The sequence below is a fragment of the Sphaerodactylus townsendi genome, linkage group LG08, assembly GCF_021028975.2.
Source record: "Sphaerodactylus townsendi isolate TG3544 linkage group LG08, MPM_Stown_v2.3, whole genome shotgun sequence".
NCBI classification, from domain to species: domain Eukaryota; kingdom Metazoa; phylum Chordata; class Lepidosauria; order Squamata; family Sphaerodactylidae; genus Sphaerodactylus; species Sphaerodactylus townsendi.
This window is the reverse complement of record NC_059432.1, coordinates 68,527,789-68,550,737: the sequence shown is the minus strand read 5'-3', so window position 1 is coordinate 68,550,737 and position 22,949 is coordinate 68,527,789. Positions and strand designations below refer to the sequence as shown.

The following is a 22,949-nucleotide window of genomic DNA, read 5'->3' as shown; positions in this document are numbered from 1 at the left end:
TCTGAAGAGTGGGAAACACTCTGATACAAAGACAATATATGCTTGACCCAAAGAAACCAAATGTATGCAAAAGACCTATGATTACCCATAAAGGTTTTTTTGCAAATGACATGGCATCCCCCAGCATGATGATGTCACTTCTAGATTGCATCAACACACTGGGGATGCTGATCATGACTTCCTCCCACATTTTGCCTGCCATTTTTCTCCCACTGCTCAGCTCAGTGTCAGCAGGCAGCAGCGGCAGTTTATGAAACATATCCAGCAGGAATTTGACTTCTGCCCTCTGAATTTTGTATCCCCCAATTCCCCCAGGGGGCAGCCCTGAAAATACTTACTATGGAGCAGTAACCCTCTGCCTAAATAGGGACTGAAGAGGTATCACATTAATATTTCCAAAGGGTCTATCAAAGTAGTGAAAGAATGATTCTCTTCTCTCCACCCTGTACATGCACTGTGATCTGTATTAATGGTTGTAAATGTGGAATAGTGAAAGCCCTAAGTGAATGCCTTAGTTCCAGTTTATATCAAAGCAAACAATATTCTATCTTACATGTGTGACTACATTTTGTGGTTTTAAAATGCATCTTGTTTTAGACTTGGTTAAAGCACATATTGACAAGTCAGAACTACCGTCACCTCCCAATAATCAGAAGTTCATTAATTACATTTGAAATGCTGTTCAAACAATATATTGTTGTTATTGTATTAGTGGGATATCTAGTACTTGGTCTTTTGTAAATACAACTTTGCTACTGTAGGCATTAAACTTCAACTGGAGCCCTCTTTATCAGATGTAGCAAGTGTGTCCCATATTGGTAGACATATATATGTATGTATGTAAATATAAAATTACAAAATTAGACATCTGGCTATAGAGAGAAATGTTGAGAAACATGGGCTATGCAAATGAGGTAGATGATACAGAGGATACAAAGAGAAGAGGGAAGTTTCCAGAATATTTAATAGATAGGAGAGGAGGGCATTTTGGCAAGAACAACTTGGCCAGAATGAGGCAAGGAAAGTTGCCTCTGGTTCTTTTACTCAGTGATGCAAGCTCATATAGATACATAAGCTAAATAAACATTGAGGCTCATAAACTAATAAATGATGTTGAGAAAAATGAGGAGTGAGAATTTTTCTGTGCCCCACTGGCAGAGTTCACCCATAGTGAAGTTGTTTGGCAGTTGGTTCATGACAGGAAGGGCTACATCGTGTGCTGCATACTTAATTTTTTAATAAACTACTATAAGAGGTGACAGTCACTGGTTTAGAAGACTCTGAAAGGGGATTAAACAGTTGAATGGAGCTGAACAGGACCATGAGTGGACATTCGGCAGGATGACGAAATAGAACCCCTATGTTCAGAGGCACTGTACTCCTGAATACCAATTTTGGGAAGCAATTATGTGGGTCATTACTTTCTTTATTCCCTTCTGGTAGGATTGCCTAAAGCATCTGGCTGGCTATTTTGGGAAATAGGATGCTGGACTAGAGAGACCTCTAGCATGACCCGGAAAGACTCATGTTTTATTTGTATGAAAGGTTCAGGGCATGTATTTAACCTACCCTCATATTTACAGAGGGCTTAAAAATATAATTCAGTGATCCCACTGCTACCTCTACATCTTGAACTGTTAAAAGTGTGACAGAAGAAAAGTTGCCATAATTTTTCAAAGTTCAGGGAAAGGCATTTTGTGCATGCAAAGAAATATTTTTCTTACAGAATTCAGCCTGTGCTGAAAACAAGCGCTTGGGCTATGTGCTACGGAAATCTTGACACAAACTGAGTATTAGAAGAAACAAATTCTAAAGGCATAGCCGTGTTAGTCTGTTGTGGAAAAAACTAGATTGTAGTTTTAGATTTCATGGTTAGAATAATTTAGATTTCATGGTTAGAATAATTTCATCAGATGAAATTAATTCTCAGTCTGCAGGTATAGCTATACACAATGGGGGGCAAGTCTGTAAGGAAGAAAAGCCGGTGTGATTCATATTGCAGTGCATATTATGGAGCTATGATACCTCATTCTGAATTAATAGTACGGGTATATGTTACATTTTAGAACATATACACAAGGGAAACAGAAGACTGGGAATAAACCCTATTTAATAAAATGGAACTTAATAAAATAGACCTCTAAGGAGACTGGCTTAGATTGTTCTTTTTTATATTTATGGAGGCAGGAGGGGAAGAGAGAGACAGAGCTGGTTGGATTTCTGCAGTAACAAGAACCCAAGAAATTGGTTTTGTTATAATATTTGTTTTGGATCCAAGCCATAAAGAAGGACAGATGGATGTTCTGCCTGGGGATCCATGGTGGCTCTCAGCATTCTCCTTCCATGGAACTGTAGATACTTGACCTACCTTGTATTCAGATTGATAGCAGAAACAGTTCATTTGGGAGTAAATGGACCTCTCTTTCCTTCATAAAGACTAATGTCTCTATCACTAGGTCTCTATCACTGCAGCAGTACAAAGGTACTAAATAACACAGCAGAAGCACAACACAGAATTAATTATATTTATTCTATTAATTCTATTCATATAAGAATGTCAGCCATACCATTTGTGTAAACTCAGCAGAAGGTGCTGGTTAGGTCAAGGATGCTGAGGCCTGTTATGCATGGAGTGCTTCCCAGTATGCTTCTCACCCCACAGTACATTCGCTGTACCATCGGTCCCTGGGAGAAGAGGGGGGGGGGGGCTCCTTGCAGAGATTGACAGCCAACATTTCCCTAAAAAAACCAAAAACAATGATAGCAGCCTGCACAATATGGATATAAATAATATCAGTATTACATTTAAAGGGCTTTTAAAAAACCCAGCAATCTTCAGTCTTGCGTTGGACAGGGAAGCTACCCAGAAAGAGTAAAGCCCCGAATCAAGGGGGAAACATCGGGGGTTCCCTGCTCTAGCTAACTGCAGGGCTTCTGGGATCGTCGTACAGCAAGTGGGATTGCGTCAGTACAGAAATCTCTGCCCTGGAGGAAACTTACCCTCTCTGCAGGGCACAGTGCCAATGAATAATAGGCCTCTGTGCTATTCCCCCAGTGTAGCAGTGGATTTTCTGCCAATAGATTGTTAATAACTTGGAATGCCAATCATGCTCTTAGATTAGTTGGTTGAAAGCAGGTGGCTGAAGAGTTTCCTTCCTGGATAATGGTTTATAGACAAAAAGATATCATTTGAAGCAGGCTTGAAATTCAGCTTCCTTTTGACTTTAAATCTTGGAAATTTACTCTTGAAGAATAGCACAACTCTCTCTATGGCTTTTCTCTGTTGCCCTCTTCTTTCCCCACCCCATTCTTTCTGTCTTTATTCTCTTCCTCTGACCCTACTCTTTGCTCCCTTTGTCTTCTGTCTCATTTGCCCCACTACTACTCAGCAACAGGACCTTGGACGAATTACAGCACCTGGGGTACTAGCTGTCTGGTCTCTCATACCAGAGGTCCCTTTTCTAGTTTCCTTGTTGTACCAGCACAGCCCCCCTCCCCTCCCTTCAGCCACAGGCGATGACAGAATGAGAGGTATGCTCTGCTGGCACTCACTAACTCGCTATGCTTTTCGCTTCACTGCTCAGTACAGGAACTCTGCTCTAAGCACGCTGAGTCCCCCTCTCTGTCCGGCTGGCCGTGGCTGCCTTTCTTTAGTTTTGCTTTGCAGCGCCATGTTGTGATGTGAGCGGTGAACTGTGATCCCAGCTGCCATCGGCTATGGAGTATGTTTGGAGAAGCACATTCATGAGGCACAGTGACCATTCTCCTATGTTCCTTTTTCTTCCAGAGCCTTTGTGTATCTCAGCAACTTGTTGTATCCTGTGCCACTGGTCCATCGTGTTGCCATTGTCAGTGAGAAAGGGGAAGTTAAGGGTTTCCTGCGTGTGGCTGTTCAGGCTATTTCAGGTAAGAGATGAAGGTTGGGGAAGGTGAAGTTTTAGTAATTCCTCTATAGGTATCTTCTGTATCCCCTGGTGAGAAACTCATTTTTGATATGAATCCAGAAGGCTGTGCTAAGAGAGTCCTTTGTCAGATTGTCAGAAGGAACAACTTTGATGCATAATAAAGGGACCAGAACTCTACCACACAGGAGAGGAAGAGGTAATGTGTAAATCAACAATTGACTGACACATGTATCTGGCCCATTATGCATGGAATGCTTACCTCAGGGCTCTTAGCTGCGCAGTGGAACTGTAGCATGGTCTCTTTGTGTTTCTCTGTTTACATGTGAGGAGGGATTCACTGCCTGCTTGCTGAAATCTCAACAGGCCTCTGCTTTTCCAGGTGTCTTCACCCATCAACTCCCCCTTAAAGGCACAGTAGTTTGTAGTTATACCAATATACCTGTGATTGCAGATATAATAATATTGTATCCCCTTTCCAAAAATAACTGACCCAAAGTAAGAGGCAAAGAAGTTCCCTGGACCACATTCTGCTGAAGAAGAGAACTTAGAACTGATCTCCCTGCCCCACACACACACACCTGCACCTGCTGTTGTGGGAGGAGGCTTGTTATTAAATGGTTAGCTCACCATCTGTAATTTATCCTACAGACAGCCCCCTGCCAGCTTGTTGTGAACTGCAATGGCTCTGGAGATGAGAGCACAAGGGAAATGGCTGATTCACCATTTGGAGGTTTTCAAATACAATGAAAGACAGTTTGTGGAGGAAAAGATAACTTATCTCTGTGTGGGTCAGGACCTTGAGAATACTCACAACTTGGAGACAGAAAATCTTTTAAAATATCTTTTGAAGGTTTTATTGACTACAAAGTCCTTTAATAAACCAAAAATACTGGCAGGCAATCAGACCATGAAGGGCCAGCAATTAAAAACCAAGTCATAAAACACATCCTTGCAAGTACAGATGTTAACTCCATAAGCAAGTACTAAATCTTATAAAAGCTCTAAGCGCCAAACAGCACAGTTGCAACTAACAGCTACAAGCGTGGGGAAAAAAGAGGTTGAGGTTAAGTTAGCCTGAATAGGCAGTTATAGAAAACATTACCCTAAATATTACCCCTCAGGTGATGTTATTACCCATTAACACAAGCAGGTAGTATGACTCATGATTCTTGTTAGATGCTAAACATTCCATTGTTAGGGAAACCTCATGCAGCTGGTCCATGACCTTCAATTAACTGTTGTCTAGTGCCAAGTGGGAAGCAAGAAAAAAAAACTAAGACAGGCAATTATTTAGAGAGCTGCTGCACTAAAACTCACAACGCTCATAGCTTTGACTGAGCTAAAAATGGCAATTCCTCCACACAGCTATTTTCAGTGATTCTGTTTACATTGATATATTGATATATCAGTGTAATAAATAGCAAAAATTGAAGTAATAACTAATCTGAAAAGGAGGAAGAGGAATGGTTTGCAAGGGAGTGGGAGGGGTTGGTAGTGGACAGTGGGAAGATTTCTGAGGCAAAGCTGTGCTCACTGGCAAATGTCCCCTGCTCTGGCAGCAGAGAAAATTAAAGTTGCACTTAAAGTGCAGGGAGAATGAAAATTGAAAGCAGGCCTCAAGGAGACACATCCATACAAGAATTCTTGCTGAGGCTGACATTTGTCCCTGCCTCGCGGCAGACATCTTGTGCATAATGGGCCCCTGATTACTCAGCAGTGAATGGGTCACAGTTGAATGTGACTGTTGAATAGCATTGTATATGAGGAGAAGAGATGTGATACAAAAGGTCTGTCTTCAACAATTGATTGGTGGATGGGTTTATGAATGCATACATGTGAACTAGCCATACTTATGTGAGGAAAAGCATCTGAAATACAGCAATGGGTATTCTTGTGATTCATGTTGAAGGGTCAATTGAGAAGCTTTTGGGAGGCAGTTTGAGCTCCTGTGTCTCCTGTACCTTACATTATTAGTCCACATATCACTTCAGGACAGGTGAGCTACTCTACAACTAGACAACCGCCCTTAGGCTATCCATTTTCCCTTCAGCATCATCCCAGTGATCTCTCTTGCACACACACTGTTATCCTAAATTGGCTGCTATGACAGAGGCTGCTCCTACAGGCATGTAGGGCAGGTGTCACAATTGCCATCCAACACGACTGCTGAATGATGGGAGATCTATGTCAGGCATGGGATGAAGCAGGGTAAGGTGTAGCACAAAATTCATTAGCCGCATAAGCCATGCCCAGGTCTTCCAAGAATACCAAATGCTTTTGTGGATGTTTTTCATGCAATTGTCCAATCCAGTCGCTTACAAACATTCCCCCCGCCTACACCCTGCACTGATTCTCAATAACATGGAAGTGTTTTTTTGGCTGCATTAAACCTTTGCAACATATGATCTTAGTACAGTTTGTTCTCTACTTGAATGAACCACTGATTTGAAACTGTTTCCTCTACACCAGGGGTAGGGAACCTGCGGCTCTCCAGATGTTCAGGAACTACAATTCCCATCAGCCCCTTCCTGCATGGCCAATTGGCCATGGGAAAACTACGTGCAGCAGACTGATGAGTCCTATTTTGGGATTATCTGAAATCCTAGCTCTACCCTGCACCAGCTGGCTCTATCGTGATGTAGAGTAATGAATTAATATATAGGGTTTCCAATTGAGGATTGTTCCAAAGTATATTTACCCATGCTGCTCCAGTTTATTTATTTATTTATTTATTAGATTTTTATACCGCCCTATCCCCGAGGGGCTCCAGGCGGTGTACAACAATAAACAAGGTGTAGCAGTTGATAATTTCTGAAAGTCTTCAAGCAGGCATTACGTCTCTCACTGCTCATCTTGCTGCACCTATTCTCCATCCCAGAGCTACAGTGTGACTGAAGACTAAGTGTTATAAGATTCAACCTCTCTTTTCTGTTCCGAACATGACAAGTATACAATGAGTTTTTCTGCAGCCTGCCATTGGCATGGGTGTCTGAATGGATCAAAGCAGCCCGTGTATCATTCAAGGACTAAAGGGGCTAGTCTGTGCTACAGTTTCCCAAAATCTTTAAATGCTTATGGTTAGGTCATAGAGTTTGTACTGAAAGTGTGTTATACTATTAAAACATTTTACTATACTATTATACTATTTTACAAAACAGCCTGTGTCTGAATAGTCCTCCTATGTCCAAAAGGCAGTCCTCAGACTTTAAGTGTATTTTCTTTTCAGTGCTGACCTTGTGCATCTTTAGACTGGGGATTTTTATTAATATTTTATAAGATGTTTATATGTTGGCTGTATGGGTTTTCCCAGACTGTTTTTGCGCCTAGCATTTCACCAATTTCTATGGCTGGCATCTTCAGAGGCATATGCTGATAAGATATGTTTCATTTCACGGCACGTGCTTACATGCTGTTACACATTTATATGCTGTTTATATTTTTGTCGAATTATCCTTTGTGGAAATTCATATTTTTACATTCCGATTATGCTGGAATAGTACCATTGTATAAAGATATGTTGCAGAATTTTTCCCAGTCATGGGGGCAGGTTTTGCTGCCTCCAATGCTGGCAGCAGGGACTTTAACTGGGAGACAGAGCTGCCACTGGGGCTGGCTCAGTCCTTCCTTTAGCTTTTAAACTAAAAGGACAAAGGAAACAATAGCTAGAAATCTTAGCCTCCAAATACCAGTTCTGTTAGCTGACTTGACCTATAAGTGGGTGGGAGCCAAGTCTTCACACAGAAAATAATGACACTGTACAATTTAAAGTAAGGTGACATGGCCACAAGCAGCTTATGGTCTGGGCATCGTCTCTTTTCTTCCCTGTTCCTGTAACTTCCCAAAACCAAAACTCTCCTGTAATTGCAAGATATAAGTTTTTGTTACTCCCAGAATTTTGGGAATGTTCTGAGTTGCTTTGGATCTCCATGAGTCACCCTCAAACAGCTGATTTTGGGTTTAATTTAATCTTTGGGGTAATTTCATCTTACATATACTTCGTCTCCACATTTTGCTGTATCATCCTCAATTTTAGCAGAGGTATCCCCCCCCCCCCTAACTTGAGCCATGCAAACATATGAGAGTTAGTGGTACCTCTGCCAGCCATGCAAACATATGAGAGTTAGTGGTACCAAAGGATAATTTCCTCCTCATTTGGATTATTCAAAATGCATATAGACATACAACTCAATTGGGTCAATTTTCTTCATCATAGCCCTTCTGTTGCTTTTAGGCACATAGTTAACGACCCAAATAACTAGTTTACCATGTGCGTATTCATCTATCAAATCTTAGTGGGTAGCCATATTTGCCCTGAATGGCTGCTCAGTGCTGCCTTGTTGACACAGTTATATATGAAAAAGTTGTTTGATGGGCCTACAGAGAGAAACTACATGTGATATTTTCCATGATTACTGTTGCAGGTATCCTTGGTAGAAGATGGACATTCACTTACATCAAAGAGTCTAACCAGATGATAAGATGCCATTGAATGTGCATCTTCTACTAATTAGCAGCCAAGAAGGTAAAGTGTCACTTACCTTCTTGGCTGCTAACTGTGAGAATGTTGACTGGATTGGGTCATAGGGACCATATCACGCCAGTCTTGTTTCATCTACACTGGTTGCCACTTTGCTTCCAGGTCCAATCCAAAATGCTGGTGTTAACCTTTAGAATCCTCTATGGCTTGGGGCCAGCATATCTTAAGGATTGCCTATTCGCATATGAGCCTACCGACCTGCTCCAATGATTGTTACGGGCCCTGTTTTGGGTGCCCTACCATCTGAGATTAGATGGGTGGCAACCCAAGAAAGGACTTTCCTGGACATGGCATTGAGATTTTGGAACCCCCTCTCTGTGAAGAACCATCTGTCTCCTTCTATTGTTGTCTTCTGCCAGTTGATAAAGACGGTTTGGTTTGGTATTCCCCCACTGTTATTGGCTATGCTCCCTGGTTATTTTATTATACGTGTTTGCAGTTTTATATGCATTACTGGATTGTTAAATATTGTATTCATTGTTAAATTTTCTCTGCTATTTTCATGTCTTGATGTTTTAATGTTGAAATATCCTCATGTTTAGATGCTCACTTTCTTGGGGGTCCTGTTTGAGGTAGAAAGGTGGAATAGAAGTATTTTACCTAAAATAAAATAAATATATACATTCAGTGGTGGTTTGTCTAACCAGACAAACTGGTACATCTGGAAAATGTCTGGAAAATGTCAGACATTAAAGGACTATGACTTTGATGTTCAGCTTATTGGGAAGGGTGAATTTTTCTTTCCCAACTATAATTTCTCACTGTGTTCCTGTTTCCAGCGGATGAAGAAGCGCCTGATTATGGCTCAGGAGTGCGGCAATCGGGAACAGCCAAAATTTCCTTTGATGATCATCACTTTGAGAAGGTATGGAATGAAAGGCAGCACTGCTCATCCTCTGGAGTTCATAACATGGTTTGCATTGACCATACCCAGTTGCTTATAAATTAATCACTTTGCACAGCAATTCAAAACTAGAAGTGTGGTGAAAAGGGGGGAGGGATTATTTCCAGTAACACCAAAGGCTTTTATCACCACAGTTTTAAACTCCACTGAGCATTTATTTGGCATCCATCCACTTATTTTGTAGGGCATCCCCAATGCTAAGCAAAATATAGCTTTAACTTTGCAGCTGTGTGTAACATGTAAAAATTAGAGCTAGCTAGTTTTTTTATTTGTGTGAAGTGGCAACCAATTATGGAAACATCTGAAGTCTGGAATATCCATGATATGCTTGTTATGTGGGAGAAGGGAGGGGGGAGCTGGTGCTTCATTTAAAACAAAATACACACCACACAACACTGGTACAGTGAAACCTCGGTTTTCGTCGGTAATCCGTCCAAAAACAATCGGCAAAATCCAAAACCGACGAAAACTGAGGTTTCACTTTCTAATCAATAAAAAATGCACAAAAACACTGGAAAGCAATGGAATTGTTTGGCTAGACACGTGGGGTGATGCTCACACAATGATAAACAATGCCACACTGAGCAGGAAACTAGCAGCGAAATCCGAGGCAACCGACAAAATCCGAGACAGAATTTTCACGGAAAAAATCGACAAAAACTGAAACTGACAATAACCGAAGTCAACCAAAACCAAGGTTTCACTGTACTATAGATCCATGTTATTCTTATTCACCAAATGTAAATACAAAGCACTGTACAAGATCCTCTTTCCTTGAATTAACTGGTATCAGTTTGTTCGTATGATTCATATGTACTGGTTTAAAAGGTGAGGTGAAAAACACCATGGAAAGACGAAATTGATATTGTCATTCATACCTTTAGCTGTTTCACTTATACTACATCCCTTTTCTTTGATTTCTTATAGTTCCAGTCTGAGTCCTGTCCTGCGGTGGGAATGTCCCGTTCTGGAACCTCTCAGGAGGAATTGCGCATTGTAGAGGGACAGGGGCAAATAACTGACATCGGGCCATCAGCAGATGAAGTCAACAACAATACCTGTGCAGGTGAAGGGCCACTGTGGCCATCAAGGGGATGGGGAGGTCTTTGTAGTAGTGAAAAGAAAAGTTTTGAGACACTTACTGGATCTCCCCATGTGGAAAACTGAAAAAGCAACTTTGTTGGCTCATTTCTAGCTACATGGTGAGGTAAAGGCAGTGGAGAAAATGATTAATGAACAGTTTTTACTAAAAAGATACATATGTTGGCACCCCAGTGTGCTTAATTGAGAAAGGGACAGCACTTCTGTAACTAGTTGTGCATTATGTTCTATGTGCTTTTCCTTGGCAGGACCATTGATTAATAAGAAGACTCTGGCCTCAGCACTGAGAAATCTACTATCCAGTTTCTTTTTATCCCAACTTCTTAAAAAAAAAGTTAGAATGTGGCAACTCAATTGTGCTTGTTAAAAACAGTATTTCCACTTAGAGGTTCCGCACTTGACTTATACATAGTGTTAGAATGAACAATGCTGTTCTTTCAGTGCCCAGGATTTCCTGTGCTGGTTATTGTGCCATGTACCGCATAAGATATAAAGTGTGGTATTTATACATGTTGTTTACACCTTTGTGATTATTTTTCTTCAGCTACTCCAGAGGATCTCCTTCTGGACAGTTCAGAAAAATCTGCTTTGGATGGATCTTTAGAGACAGTCCTGGAACATTTGAAGTTGGGTAGCATCTTCACTTTCAGAGTGACTGTTCTGCAGGCGTCTAGCATCTCAGCAGAATATGCAGACATCTTCTGTCAGTTTAAGTAAGACACAATCCTTCATTCTCATTTACACTTTTATCAAGAGCAGAGAATTTCAAGGTGGACACTGTGAACATTTCTTCTTTTATGGGATGTTTGCCATCCTATCCTCCCCTGTCTTAACAGAATTGTTGTCAATCAAAATTGTACTAATATTTAAAGGTGTTGAGGGTAGAGTCTGGAACATAGAGAACCTAGATTTTGTATGAAAAGAAGAGTCAATAGTAGCCAAATACTATGCTTTGGCCTGTTTAATAAGAAAACATTTGGTTAAATCTTCTTTTTAAGTATGTACGTATCATGAAAGTTTGATTAATGAGTGTGTGTGTGTGTATAAATTTCACATGCTATTGACTAAATTTTTGTTGGCTGATCTCAGATCATAATAAAATTGATTGATTATTTATTAGCCATCTCTTTTACCCTATGGTTGTTTTAAGGGTTTACTTTCAGCTTTTATGATGTGCTGTTTTCGGGGTTTTAAAACTTTGCTCAATTTTTTTCTCTGATGTTTTAATGCCTTTTAATAGATTTAGTCAGACATTTTGTATTTGTCTTGCTTCTGTTTAGTATTTTTAGTAGTTTGATTAGACAAAAAGGTAGGATATAAGTTTTGTAAATAAATAAAAATAAAAATAGTTCCTGCTGTATTAAAAACCTACAATGGACAATAGATCAGACTAAAAAAATCTTTATATAAAATGAAGTAATATGCAAACAGGATCTAACACCAGATGGCTATGAACAATATCTTTAACCACAATGAGAGAATCTGTATCTTCTTACAGTTTCATCCACCGCCATGATGAGGCCTTCTCCACAGAGCCCTTGAAGAACACAGGACGAGGGCCACCTCTTGGCTTCTACCATGTTCAAAACGTTAGTACAACTTTGGAAACTGCTGCTTTTTGATCATTTCTCATGCAGAGTCTGCATGCCTTGGCAGCCCACCTTTGTGATAGCTACAGAGTCTGTTAATGGTAGTGCCTTTTAGTATCAAGAACAGTCTTTACAACTGCTTGATGAGTAATGAGGATAAGAAAAAGTGCATCTCTGAGAGTTTGAGGAGTCTTCCTTATGCTAGGGCTCTGGCAATATTGTAATGACAGGTACAGTAGGTCTCGCTCTCCCTCCCTCCCTCACACACACACCCCATATGAATAAGTGCCATTAGTAATCATTATCTCTGAAGCTCACAGCTGTATATTGTCAATGCATAATATAGAGTAATATATAGGGAAGTGTTGGTACTGTCTTCAAAGTCCTTTACAAAGTGGAGGCCAAATACCTGAAGGACTTCCTCTTCCTATTTCAAACTGTGTACCAGACACAGTTCTCTCAGCACACTTCTTCAGCCTGATGTTGAGCTGTTTGTTCAGTTGCCTCAACTGTGTGGAATTGTTTGCTAGATGAAATGCATAAATCAAATTTGCAACTGTTGCAGGAGAGGACATGGAGGCAAAAATGGTCTTGGAAAGGACTTGGTTTGCACCTGCCTGCATTATATGGTATGGGCTGCTGTAGTGTTCCCAACCTCCAGGTGGTGGCTGGAGATCTCTTGGGATTACCACTGATCTCCAGGAAACAGAGATCAGTTCACCTAGAGAAAATGGCTGCTTTGGAAGGTGGACCCTATGGCATTATACCCCACTAAAGTCCCACCTTTTTCCAAACCTTGCCCTCCTCCGGCTCCATTCCCCAAATCCCCAGGTATTCCCAACCTGGAGCTGGCAACCATAGGCTTGTGACTGCAGCAGCTCTTGCCTGCTATGTTCCTGCTTGCTGTGTAGGATGGGAGCTGCTGGCTTCTGTGAGGCAAGGGCTGCTAGCTTGCAGGGGCTTTCAGGTCTCAGTGGTTTCTGCCTACTTTGCAATAGGGCTGCCGATCTCTCATTGGAGAATTCCTGCAGATTTGATGGGTGGGTGGGGGGGGAGCCTGGGAAGGTAACAGTTTGGGGAGGGACCTCAGTGAGGTATAGTGCAGAGTCCACCCTCTAAAGCAGCCATTTTCTCCAGTGAAACTGATCTATGTTATCTGGAGAACACGTGCATTTCTGAAAGATCTTCAGGCCCCATCTTGATGCTGGCAACTCTACATGGGGCTGCCCCAGTGAGAAGGCCATCCCAGTGTTCTTAATAGCCAAGTCACTCTTGTTCTGTTGTTTATGAATGCTTTCAAGGCGGTGCTTTTCTTTGGGACTTTTTGCTGGCCTAGTGTTATTAATTTTGGCTTTTATTCTTCCTAATGATTGGTTTCCTGGAAAAGGCTTTTATTCTGTTGAAACCTGATTATGTCCTTTTTGGTTTTTCTGTTTCATTTATGGTATTTTAGTGTCCAAGTCTCAATCCACGCTCCCACGCTCTGTCTGTGGGGCCAGCACAAGAGGGTTCAACAAGCTTGGCCATGGTCAGCTTTACATCCATTCATTACACAGGCACCCATACAAGAGAAAAGTTGCTTTTACAAAACTTTATTCTTGCATTTTTATACAAGGGTTCTTCAGGACAGTTCCGCTTGCTCACATTCTTCTTCCCCATTTTTGGACATCAAACACCTTTCCTTGGCTGCCCTTAAATCTTCCCCAAATTTAGGCCTACCACCTGGAGTCTCTGAATAGAGTCTTTGCTCTCACCCTGCTGTCCACTCCCACCAGTGCAGTGGCATGCCTTCTCTCAGCAACTTCAGCTTAGCAATTCCAGACAGGGGGGTCCAGGCTCTTCGCAGCTGGTGTCCTTCTGGCCATACCTGTGCAACTGACCTTGACTCTGCAGGAATGCTACTCTGCGAGCCTCTTAAAGATGGCTTGCCGCTTTCCCTCGCCTCTGCACCACAGATACCATCACAATTCAATCACAACAAACTCTTGCAATAGTTGGTCAATACTATTTCCATCAAGCAGATGATGCTGAAAGATAGTGACTTGCCTGAAACCACACAATGAATCTGTGGCAGGTCTGAGACTTGAACCCTTGCCTTTTACTAGATGCAGCTGACTGTGTACTTTTCTTCCCAGGAACTTTTTATGCCGTTCCTAGGACTTTAGAATGAGAAAGTGGTTTGTTTTAAGTCCTGGGATTGTAATGTCATGTTGATTTTGTTTCTAAGTGAGATTGGATGCGTGAAGAACACTGAAAAAGTGGGGGGTTTAGTCTGTTCAGTTAAAAAAAATATTATTAACCAATGGTAGAACTTGCTAATAAATTTACTGGTCTTTATTTATTAATTAAATATTGAGTAATAACTCTGCCTTAAGTTCTAGCAAGTTAACATCCCAATAAAAGTAGCATATTCAACATTAAGTTTTAAGTTTTGCTAGTTCAGATCTTACGTGAATAAGTTGTGTGAGAGTTGTTCTAACAAACATTTGCTATTGAATCAATGTTTCAACTTACATTTCTTTGATTTGTGTTCTTAACCCCTTCCGTCCTGTCATTCAGATTGCAGTGGAGGTGACTAAATCCTTCATTGAGTACATTAAGAGCCAGCCAATTGTCTTTGAAGTATTTGGACACTACCAGCAGCATCCTTTCCCCCCTCTCTGCAAGGATGTCCTCAGGTATGTATTATCTGAATGACAAGTGATACCCTTTTCTCACTGGCTCTAGTTCAGCTAAATTTAACTTCAATAATGGTCTAAGGACACGTGATGCTTTTACATTGATAAAGTAATGCAGATCTTGGCCCACGCAACCATGAGAGCCTGATGTAAACTAGTCAGGGGACCTGTCAGGACTATGTTTGGATGAGTCACCAAAAACCTTGGTTAATCTTGATTCTTGAGTGGGTGAAGACAACTGCTGGCTATTTCCTGAGTTCACAGGATCCAGTCCTGGCACAGTCAAATGATCCAGTTCTGGCATTTTCTAATGTAGCTTAGGGTAAGCTATCAATCTCTCTTTATCGCAGTGGCGTATTTGCCTAGGGACATGGGGTACCAAAATTTCAGGGATTTTTCAGGAGACCCTCCTGATGATACCACCCAAGTTAGGTGAGGTTTGGTTCAGGGGTTCCAAAGTTATGGACTCCCAAAATGGGTGCCCCCATCCCCCATTGTTTCCAATGGGAGCTAATAGGAGATGGGGGCTACACCTTTGAGGGTCCATAACGTTGGACCCCCTGAACCAAACTACACCAAACCTGGGTGGTATTATCAGGAGAGTCTCCTAAAGATACCCTGAAATTTTGGTGCTGCTAGCTTAACAATTGCACCCCTGACAGCAGGCACCCTCCAAATTTCCCCAGTTTCTCCTTTTAAATCCACCCCCTTCGGCATGGACTTAAAGGGAGAATGCGAGGTCCCCAGTTTAAACATTGAAAATGATGCCATTTCAGGGTGGGGGAGAATCCACCCCAAAACAGCATCACTTTCAATATTGTTTTAACTGGGGACTCCATATTCTCCCTTTAAGGTGGATTTAAAAGGAGAATCTGGGCTCCCTAGTTTAAACACCATTGAAAGTGATGCTTTTGGGGGGTGGATTCCACTGGAGGTGTTTTGTGAGAGATGATGCTGACATTTGTTTGGTAAATGTTTTGCTGGGGGTGATTTGTGAGAGATTTACATGCTTAATAGCCACTTGCACTGATTGGAGCTGTTTCTCAGGCTAACAACCTACCTCATAGGATTGATGTGAGGACAAAATTAGGAAAGAGAGTTGGTGGAGAGAGAGCCATGTATGTTTTTCTGCAGGTGGGAGGTGTTTTGTGAGCTGGTGCAAAAAATCATTGTTTGATTGTGGTGGGGGGGGGTGGCTGCCCGTATGGGGGGGGGGGCACCAAATTCAGGTTTTGTCCCCAGGCTCCAGTTTGCCTAGATGCTTTATCCCGCCCTTTCTCCAAGTACCTTAGGGAGACATGCAAGGAGTTCCCATCCATCCTGATTTTATCTTCACAAAACCTTGTGTGGTCCATCAGGCTGAGAGAAGAGACTGGCCTAAGCTCATAAATAGATAAGCAGGAATAGATAAGCAGGGATTTGAATCTAGTTTTCTCTAGTCAAGGCCCACCAGTCTTCCCTTTACTTTACACTGGCTGCTACTGAAGCATACAATAGGCCCATAGGGATTCATTCATCCTTATTCTTATTATGTCGCAGTTATTTAATTTGTGTTCCTTGATTTTTTACAGCCCCCTAAGACCGTCCCGACGTCATTTTCCACGAGTCATGCCATTATCCAAACCAGGTAGGAAAGAGGGTGCTCTTCAATTAGCATGATCATTAGTGGGAATTTGAGAGCTGGAAGAGCAGGAGATGAAGGAAGAGATCATTCCCCACAAGACTGTTGTGGTTTGGAATTCTGTAAGGAATCACATGAGGGGTGCAGCTGTCCCATTGTAACTCCATATAGATGAGACACTCCAGATTACAGCGAGCACACTTTTGTTCTGGCATATGCATACTTCCAGTGCTAGGGAGTTCAGGTTGTTGTGTATGGGTACTCCTAGACCTAGAGATATTGAGATTCATAGGGAGAATCGTTCATCAGTAGCAAACTCTGCTGTTCACACTGGAGGTCCCTGCTAACACTGCTTTTATTGATTTCCCAACACTATGATCACGATTTGAAGTTGTTTGTTGTTAGCACGAGCAGCTGTCCTATATTTTGGCATAGAAAGTGGTTGCAGTATCTTGGGCAACTTTGAATTGCTTTTTGTAAAATCAGTGCCAAGCAATTTCATCCCTTGCTTAGTCAAGCGATATTGAATTCTTCCTATTTGATAAATATATATTCCTTTTTTCTTAATTCCCTTCAGCTTGTTTGCCACAAAATTATTTCCCATCAGATCTTCTTAAATCAGTTCCCCCTCAAATCATTTACCTTTACTCATTTCCTGTTTGCCATGGAAAAAAGAAATAGAAATCACACATTTTTCGCTCAAGTTATGTAAGCCTGCCTAAAGTCTCCCTTCGGCATTTCAATAAGTGCAAAATCACGGCTTCTCCACCATTTTCACAGCCTGTGTCTGCTATACTGCCCTTCCAGGTTTAACAGTTAGGTACCATTGTGGTATTTCAGCTTCAGCTGTAGGATTGAGCAAAGATTTAACCATGCAAACCCTTTTGGACTCTTTTCCCAACCTACTTCCCTTTTAAAACCCACACACACAAACATTTTAAAGTGATGGAAACCCCCCCTTTAATATAGCATTTTGGTATATCATGCAATAAGAAATGCTAGTGGGGGCTTTGTATTGTCATCCACAGTATGACACTAAGACATATTACAGGTTTTACTTTAGAGAAATCTTGTAGGTCTGTCAAAAAAACCCAAATGCCAGAGCTGCAGTGCAACGAGGGCGCACCTTTAATAATCCAGTCTCTCAGGATACATAGTCAGGTGGTTAGCAGGTCTCTTCTTGGGCAACTTCATCCCAAGGAGTACACTTGACCTCTGTCACCACGAAATGGATAGTCTCTCACATCTTCACGTGCTTCTCCTCTCAACTTGTGCTTGCCAATAGCTCCTTGTCTGAGGAAGGTGAGGAAGATTGTCTTCATTCAGAATGCAGACAACTAATGTGGGTGCAAGCAGACATGGCAGAAAAATAGTTTGTGGCTGAATAATCTTTATGGACCTGTTTATAAGACTGTCCAGTGAAAGATGTAAAGCTGGATTATCAACATACTTCAGTAGCTGATTAACTGAGGCCGTTTCCGCACGGGCAGAAAATGACGGCCTGGAGACGGTAAAAACTCCGTCTCCAGGCCACCATTCGCACGGGGGGCGCAGCTGCAGCGCAGCCGCGCAGCCCTCGCGCCGCCCGCCCGGCCTGAAGCCGGCGTATTCCCAGAACGCTGGGAAGCGTTCTGAGATCTTGAAACACCAAATAACTAATCTAAGAATGCAAAGAACGATTAAAGTGACCCCCTCACGGATTTCTGCTTAATGTGTGAATAGTTTAGATCACCTCACCATTCTTTATGCCAGCCATGCTGTTGCCCAAAATGGAATACAACATTTAAAACATAAGTAAAAGTTTCCAAGCACTGGATAAGTTGCCTGTGTCTCTCATTCTCCCTGTTAATGCTGCATATATAAGCACATAATTGTTTCATTTTTGTCTTGTGCTTTCTGTTTGCATCTCTGCCTTCCCCATGAAGAACATGTGAAATCCCTCCTGATGATTAAGGGTTTGGTACCCAATATGTTCGCTGACCAGCTCCTGGAAGCATTCTCTGAGCACATGTTGCCTTATGCCAGTACATCTACTTCCTTCTTAATAAGAGAGTGGGAGGATCCTGGTCCTGCATCATCTCTGCCAGTTGTGAATTGTGCTGTGAGAAAGGCTCAGAAGCCTGGTTGGTCTCTGGACAAAATGGTAGAAGATCCAGCTACTACTCAGGGTTCTTAGAGGGCTCCTGGGAAATTCAGTCACAGTATAGTCAGAAACGGAACATCATCTTCGAACACCATTGCTGTTCTGAAATTTAGTCTGTACAGAGATTTCAGTGAATCCACGATACACACGAGTCTTTCACAGGATGCTCTTGATCCCTGAGTCCAAGGAATATTCCAGTGTGCTGTGTGCTATGTGCCTGAGTTTGGTAGCTTGTGTACTTTCCTATTAACTACTGGTGGGATCTTGGAGCAGGTGGGCATGTAGGTGCAACTCAGTGAGTTTGTTCAGTCTTCTATCCAGTTTGTAAATCTTTGGCCATTTTTGAACAGTTTTCTAAGTGGCTAGGACTTTGTTTATATCACACACTCAGCATACATGGCTCTCCATAGAATTACACAAGTGTGTGTGTGTGGGGGGGGGGGGAGATTCCTGTGGAGCTTCTAGGCTAAATTTCATCAGCCGTGGACAAAGAGGGAAAAAGAAATATTCCACTTGAAATACTTTAATGGGATTGATTTCTGGAACAAACTGCATCTTTTTAGGGGGGATTCAAAATGTAGTCATCAGAATCAATTCTCAGCTTGGGGCTGACCAGTGTTTTTCAAATACTCCTGCCTGCAGTGTTGCTCTGAACTCTCAGTGATATGGGTGGGTAATCAAGGGGCCCTCAAAGGACCTGACTGGCAGCTCAGTTTGCAGTCTCCCCCACTCTCTTTGCAAAGGGGCACTTCAAATCTTTCCCTGCAGGTTTCAGTGGCGTCATGGGAATTAATAGCATCCTCCCTTCTTTGCATGCCTTGTGCAAACTGTCTTTACCCGTTCTTTCCTATTTGTTATTCAGACTTCAGTGCTGTTGATTTTAATTGCTGTGGATTCTAATAGACCTGAGTGTAAAATAAATTTCACTGCAAGAGGAGATGGTTTAGGAATGTAACCTTTTATGTGTTGGCATAGGCTGCAGCACAGCCCCATCCATCTACCTCTCTATTCATTTGAAAACAAAAGCCTCATGGCTGCATCTTAGACCTGGATCTTCTGATCTTAAAAAGTCACTGCTGATGGATCTGGCTGTCCTGATGCTTTCTGTGTGGCACAGTAGAGCGAAGCTTCCATTTGCCTTTATGCTTGCCCTGTAATTCCAACGTCTCTCCATTGCAGTGCCTGCAACAAAGCTGAGTGCCATGACAAGGCCCAGCGTTGGCCCCTGCCAGTGCAAATATGATCTGATGGTCTTCTTTGAGATCTGTGAGCTGGAAGCCAATGGCGAGTAAGTGACTTTTTGCCTGTAGAGTGGAGGGAAGAGGATGGTGGCTAGCTTTTGGTTCCAGAAACCACTGCTGGAAGATTAACCAATTCAGAAAAATGTAACCAGAACTTTAGTGCATTTGCTGAGGATATGTCAGCCAAAGGTTAAAGTGGTGGTTCACATGGCAAGCCCTTATGTGGCCGGCAGGATGGCGCCATGAAGTCTGGGCAGTGGTGGGTTGTTCCCAGTGGCCCAGCTGAAAGTAAACATAGGTGGGCTGGAAGTAACAGATACTGCCAATGGAGGGGTGGGGCCATCAAAAGGAGGGCACCATCAAAAGGAGGGCAGTTGGGACACACATCTGCGGAGAGATGAGCGGATCCTGGGCCAGGCCAAGCCTCAGGTAATTGATTGTACTTCAGCGCATAGCTAGATGATTGTACTTTAGTGCATTATGAGGCCCTGCCATGGTTTGTCATCTCTGGCAGTGCCCACACTGGTTTCATCTCTAGGTGCTGCCAGCCCCTCCCAGCCCTAAGACCGGCCTTAAGACCGGGTGCCACCAACATGGGTTAGACTGTTATTATTGGACTTGATGCTGCATGCTGAAATTTAAATGTTTTTAGATGTTTTTAAGTAATGTATTGGTCTTTATTGTATTGTGAACCGCCTAGAGCCCTTTGGGGATGAGGCGGTCTATGAAATAATAATAATAATAATAATAATAATAATAATAATAATAATAATAATAATAATAATAATAATAATAATGACAACGACAACGACAACAATAACAACAACTACTACTACTACTACTACTACTACTACTACTACTACTACTACTACTACTACTACTACTAGCACACAATTGTCCCATGCAAAAAGACCTTTTATTTTGTTTATGTATTTATGATATTTATATCCCACCTCATACTAGCATCTCTATGAGGTTTACAAAAAATACCAATATGTGGACATGTCTTTAGCACGATATTGTTGGGAATAGAGGTGAGGCTCACTAACAGATTTACTTGCTCTATTTCTGGGGCTTGGCCATATGGGCAGAAATTCCATATTTGGTCTCACTGAAGTTTTCTTTGTCAGTTATATCCCTGCTGTTGTGGATCACCGTGGAGGAATGCCTTGCCATGGAACTTTCCTGTTGCACCAGGTATTTTCTGTACCACCCTTTGAATTGTCTGAGCCCTGACTAGTGCCGCCCTTGCATTTTCACGGGATTTGGTTTTCTGCATGAAAGTTGCAGATTTAGGAGGAAAAGCCTAAGACATGTCCTCCATCATGAAAAAAAATGTTTTGCCCTAAATGACTGGCTCTTCAAAGCTGACTGGCAGCACAATCTGTAGTATTCCCCTTCTCTTGGCAAAGGGGATTTCTAAACAAACAATCCATAGATAGAAGGTGCTGACCTTTTCCTCACTCTTGGTAAATCATTGACAAAGAAGGAAAAATGTGGACGCAGATCACCTCCTTGAAGGACCACTTTAAAGGATGTGAGGATTGTATCCTTCCCCCTTTCTTGGTGTTGGCTCCACCAATTATCACAGGTCTTGTAACAGCTGTCTCCTTCTCTCTGGGCATGATGGATGGCAGGGTATCCAGAGGAGGATCACAGTTACCTTGGTGCATGAGACAGGCAACCACACCCACTGGAAGGAAGTGCGAGAGCTGGTTGTGGGTAAGCAAAGTTAGCCCTGACTCCCTTTTGTCACTGCCCTTCTTTGACTCTCATCCACTTGATATGAATATTATAATGTTTTAAGCCATTGGGAATATATATATATTTAATCACACCATTTATATTAGAAGTAATTCCCAAAGGATCAAGCACCTTAATGGTCAGAAGGCAGGGTGGGATGTTTTGTGGAGGTATTCATTATGTTACGTAGACACACACACACCCTTTGAACCTCCTCCTTGCCTGCTTTTGAGAGAGTTCCCAAAACTGCAGTATTGAACAAAGAATAAATCATTTGAACACTGAAGAAATCATTTGGAACTGGTTTATTTTAAACCTTGGCAGGCAGAGCTTTGCTGTGTCCCTAACACACTGCTGAAGTCAGACTGAACAGAACACAGCAGAGCAATCATAGTCCTAAATGCTACTTGAATCTGAGAGACTCCAGTATGAATATAGATGCTAACCACTGGAAATCCAAAAGAGCATCACTAGCCCCTAGGTGAAGTAAGGCAACAGCATTTCTGGCTACGTACAACATAAGGTTGACACAAATGCCTAATAATTTGTACCACCGTGGAAAGCCATGAGGTTGAAACACATTTGATTTTAATGGATTTTTTCCCTGATTCACTATTTGTAATGCAATAAAGCTTTGCTAATTTAACATATGTAGCCCATTAGTATTTACTGTTACTGGCATTTTTTGTCAACATTCTTGGTTACCAGATTTTCTGGGCTGCAGTGTTTTCTTTCCCTTCCTTTTTGGTTTAGCATAAGAACATCCCTACAAGTTGTCAATTCAGGCAGCCAAAACGTAGACTTGATGCTAGAATATAGTGCAGTGAAAGTAATCTGCTTTGCACATTGTGGAGAGCTAGTCTAGTCCTAAAATCTCACAGGCTGGAAGGCTTGGTTGAAGTAATTCTTTTTGCTTATGCAGGGAAATTCTGAGAGGTTGTCAGCTAATAAAGAGAGAAACAGTCCTAGTCTGAAAGGCCCACTGCTACTTCTCATTGATCCCAAAGCAGAATAGATCTATATGGTGAGAAGTGTTTTAAGTGCACTGTCAGAAGGGCCATGTCTGGACCCCAAAATTGATAAGAGAGAACAGGTGCAAGGGTTGTGTCCCAGCTAAAGAGCATCACATCACTTTAGAGACTCAAAGACATTCTCTGACTTCCCTTCAGGCAGTGCAAAGAGAAAGTAGTTGAGGATTTTTTTTCTGTTTGCAGGTCGGATCAGAAACACCCCAGAAGGAGATGAATCCCTCATTGACCCCAACATCCTTTCTCTGAATATCCTGTCATCAGGATACATCCCCCCCTCCCAGGATGATCGGTGAGTTGGACCATTAAGTTTCCTAGCATGCTATGCTCATAAATGTGGGGCATAATGAGCCTCCATGGAGGTCTTTGGGGAGTCCAAGTGAGCCCCAAGAACACTAATCTGCCTTTTTGCTGACAGGTGTAATATTGTGGAGCTAGCTTACACAAACGTGTCAGGGT

General features: G+C 42.0%; 1 protein-coding gene across 18 annotated transcripts in view; it reads left to right on the top strand.

Moving 5' to 3' along the window:
* Window positions 1-22,949, top strand: part of KIF1A (kinesin family member 1A) — a 124,564-nt gene that overhangs the window by 76,571 nt on the left and 25,044 nt on the right. For all 18 annotated transcript variants that reach the window (XM_048506708.1, XM_048506707.1, XM_048506706.1 and 15 more), the window contains 11 exons: window positions 3,788-3,906; window positions 9,222-9,307; window positions 10,274-10,412; window positions 10,992-11,160; window positions 11,946-12,036; window positions 14,596-14,714; window positions 16,286-16,341; window positions 19,658-19,766; window positions 20,850-20,916; window positions 21,357-21,441; window positions 22,677-22,782. In XM_048506708.1, coding sequence (XP_048362665.1) covers window positions 3,788-3,906; window positions 9,222-9,307; window positions 10,274-10,412; window positions 10,992-11,160; window positions 11,946-12,036; window positions 14,596-14,714; window positions 16,286-16,341; window positions 19,658-19,766; window positions 20,850-20,916; window positions 21,357-21,441; window positions 22,677-22,782 — 1,146 coding nt within the window. The remainder of the gene's footprint in view (window positions 1-3,787; window positions 3,907-9,221; window positions 9,308-10,273; window positions 10,413-10,991; window positions 11,161-11,945; window positions 12,037-14,595; window positions 14,715-16,285; window positions 16,342-19,657; window positions 19,767-20,849; window positions 20,917-21,356; window positions 21,442-22,676; window positions 22,783-22,949) is intronic.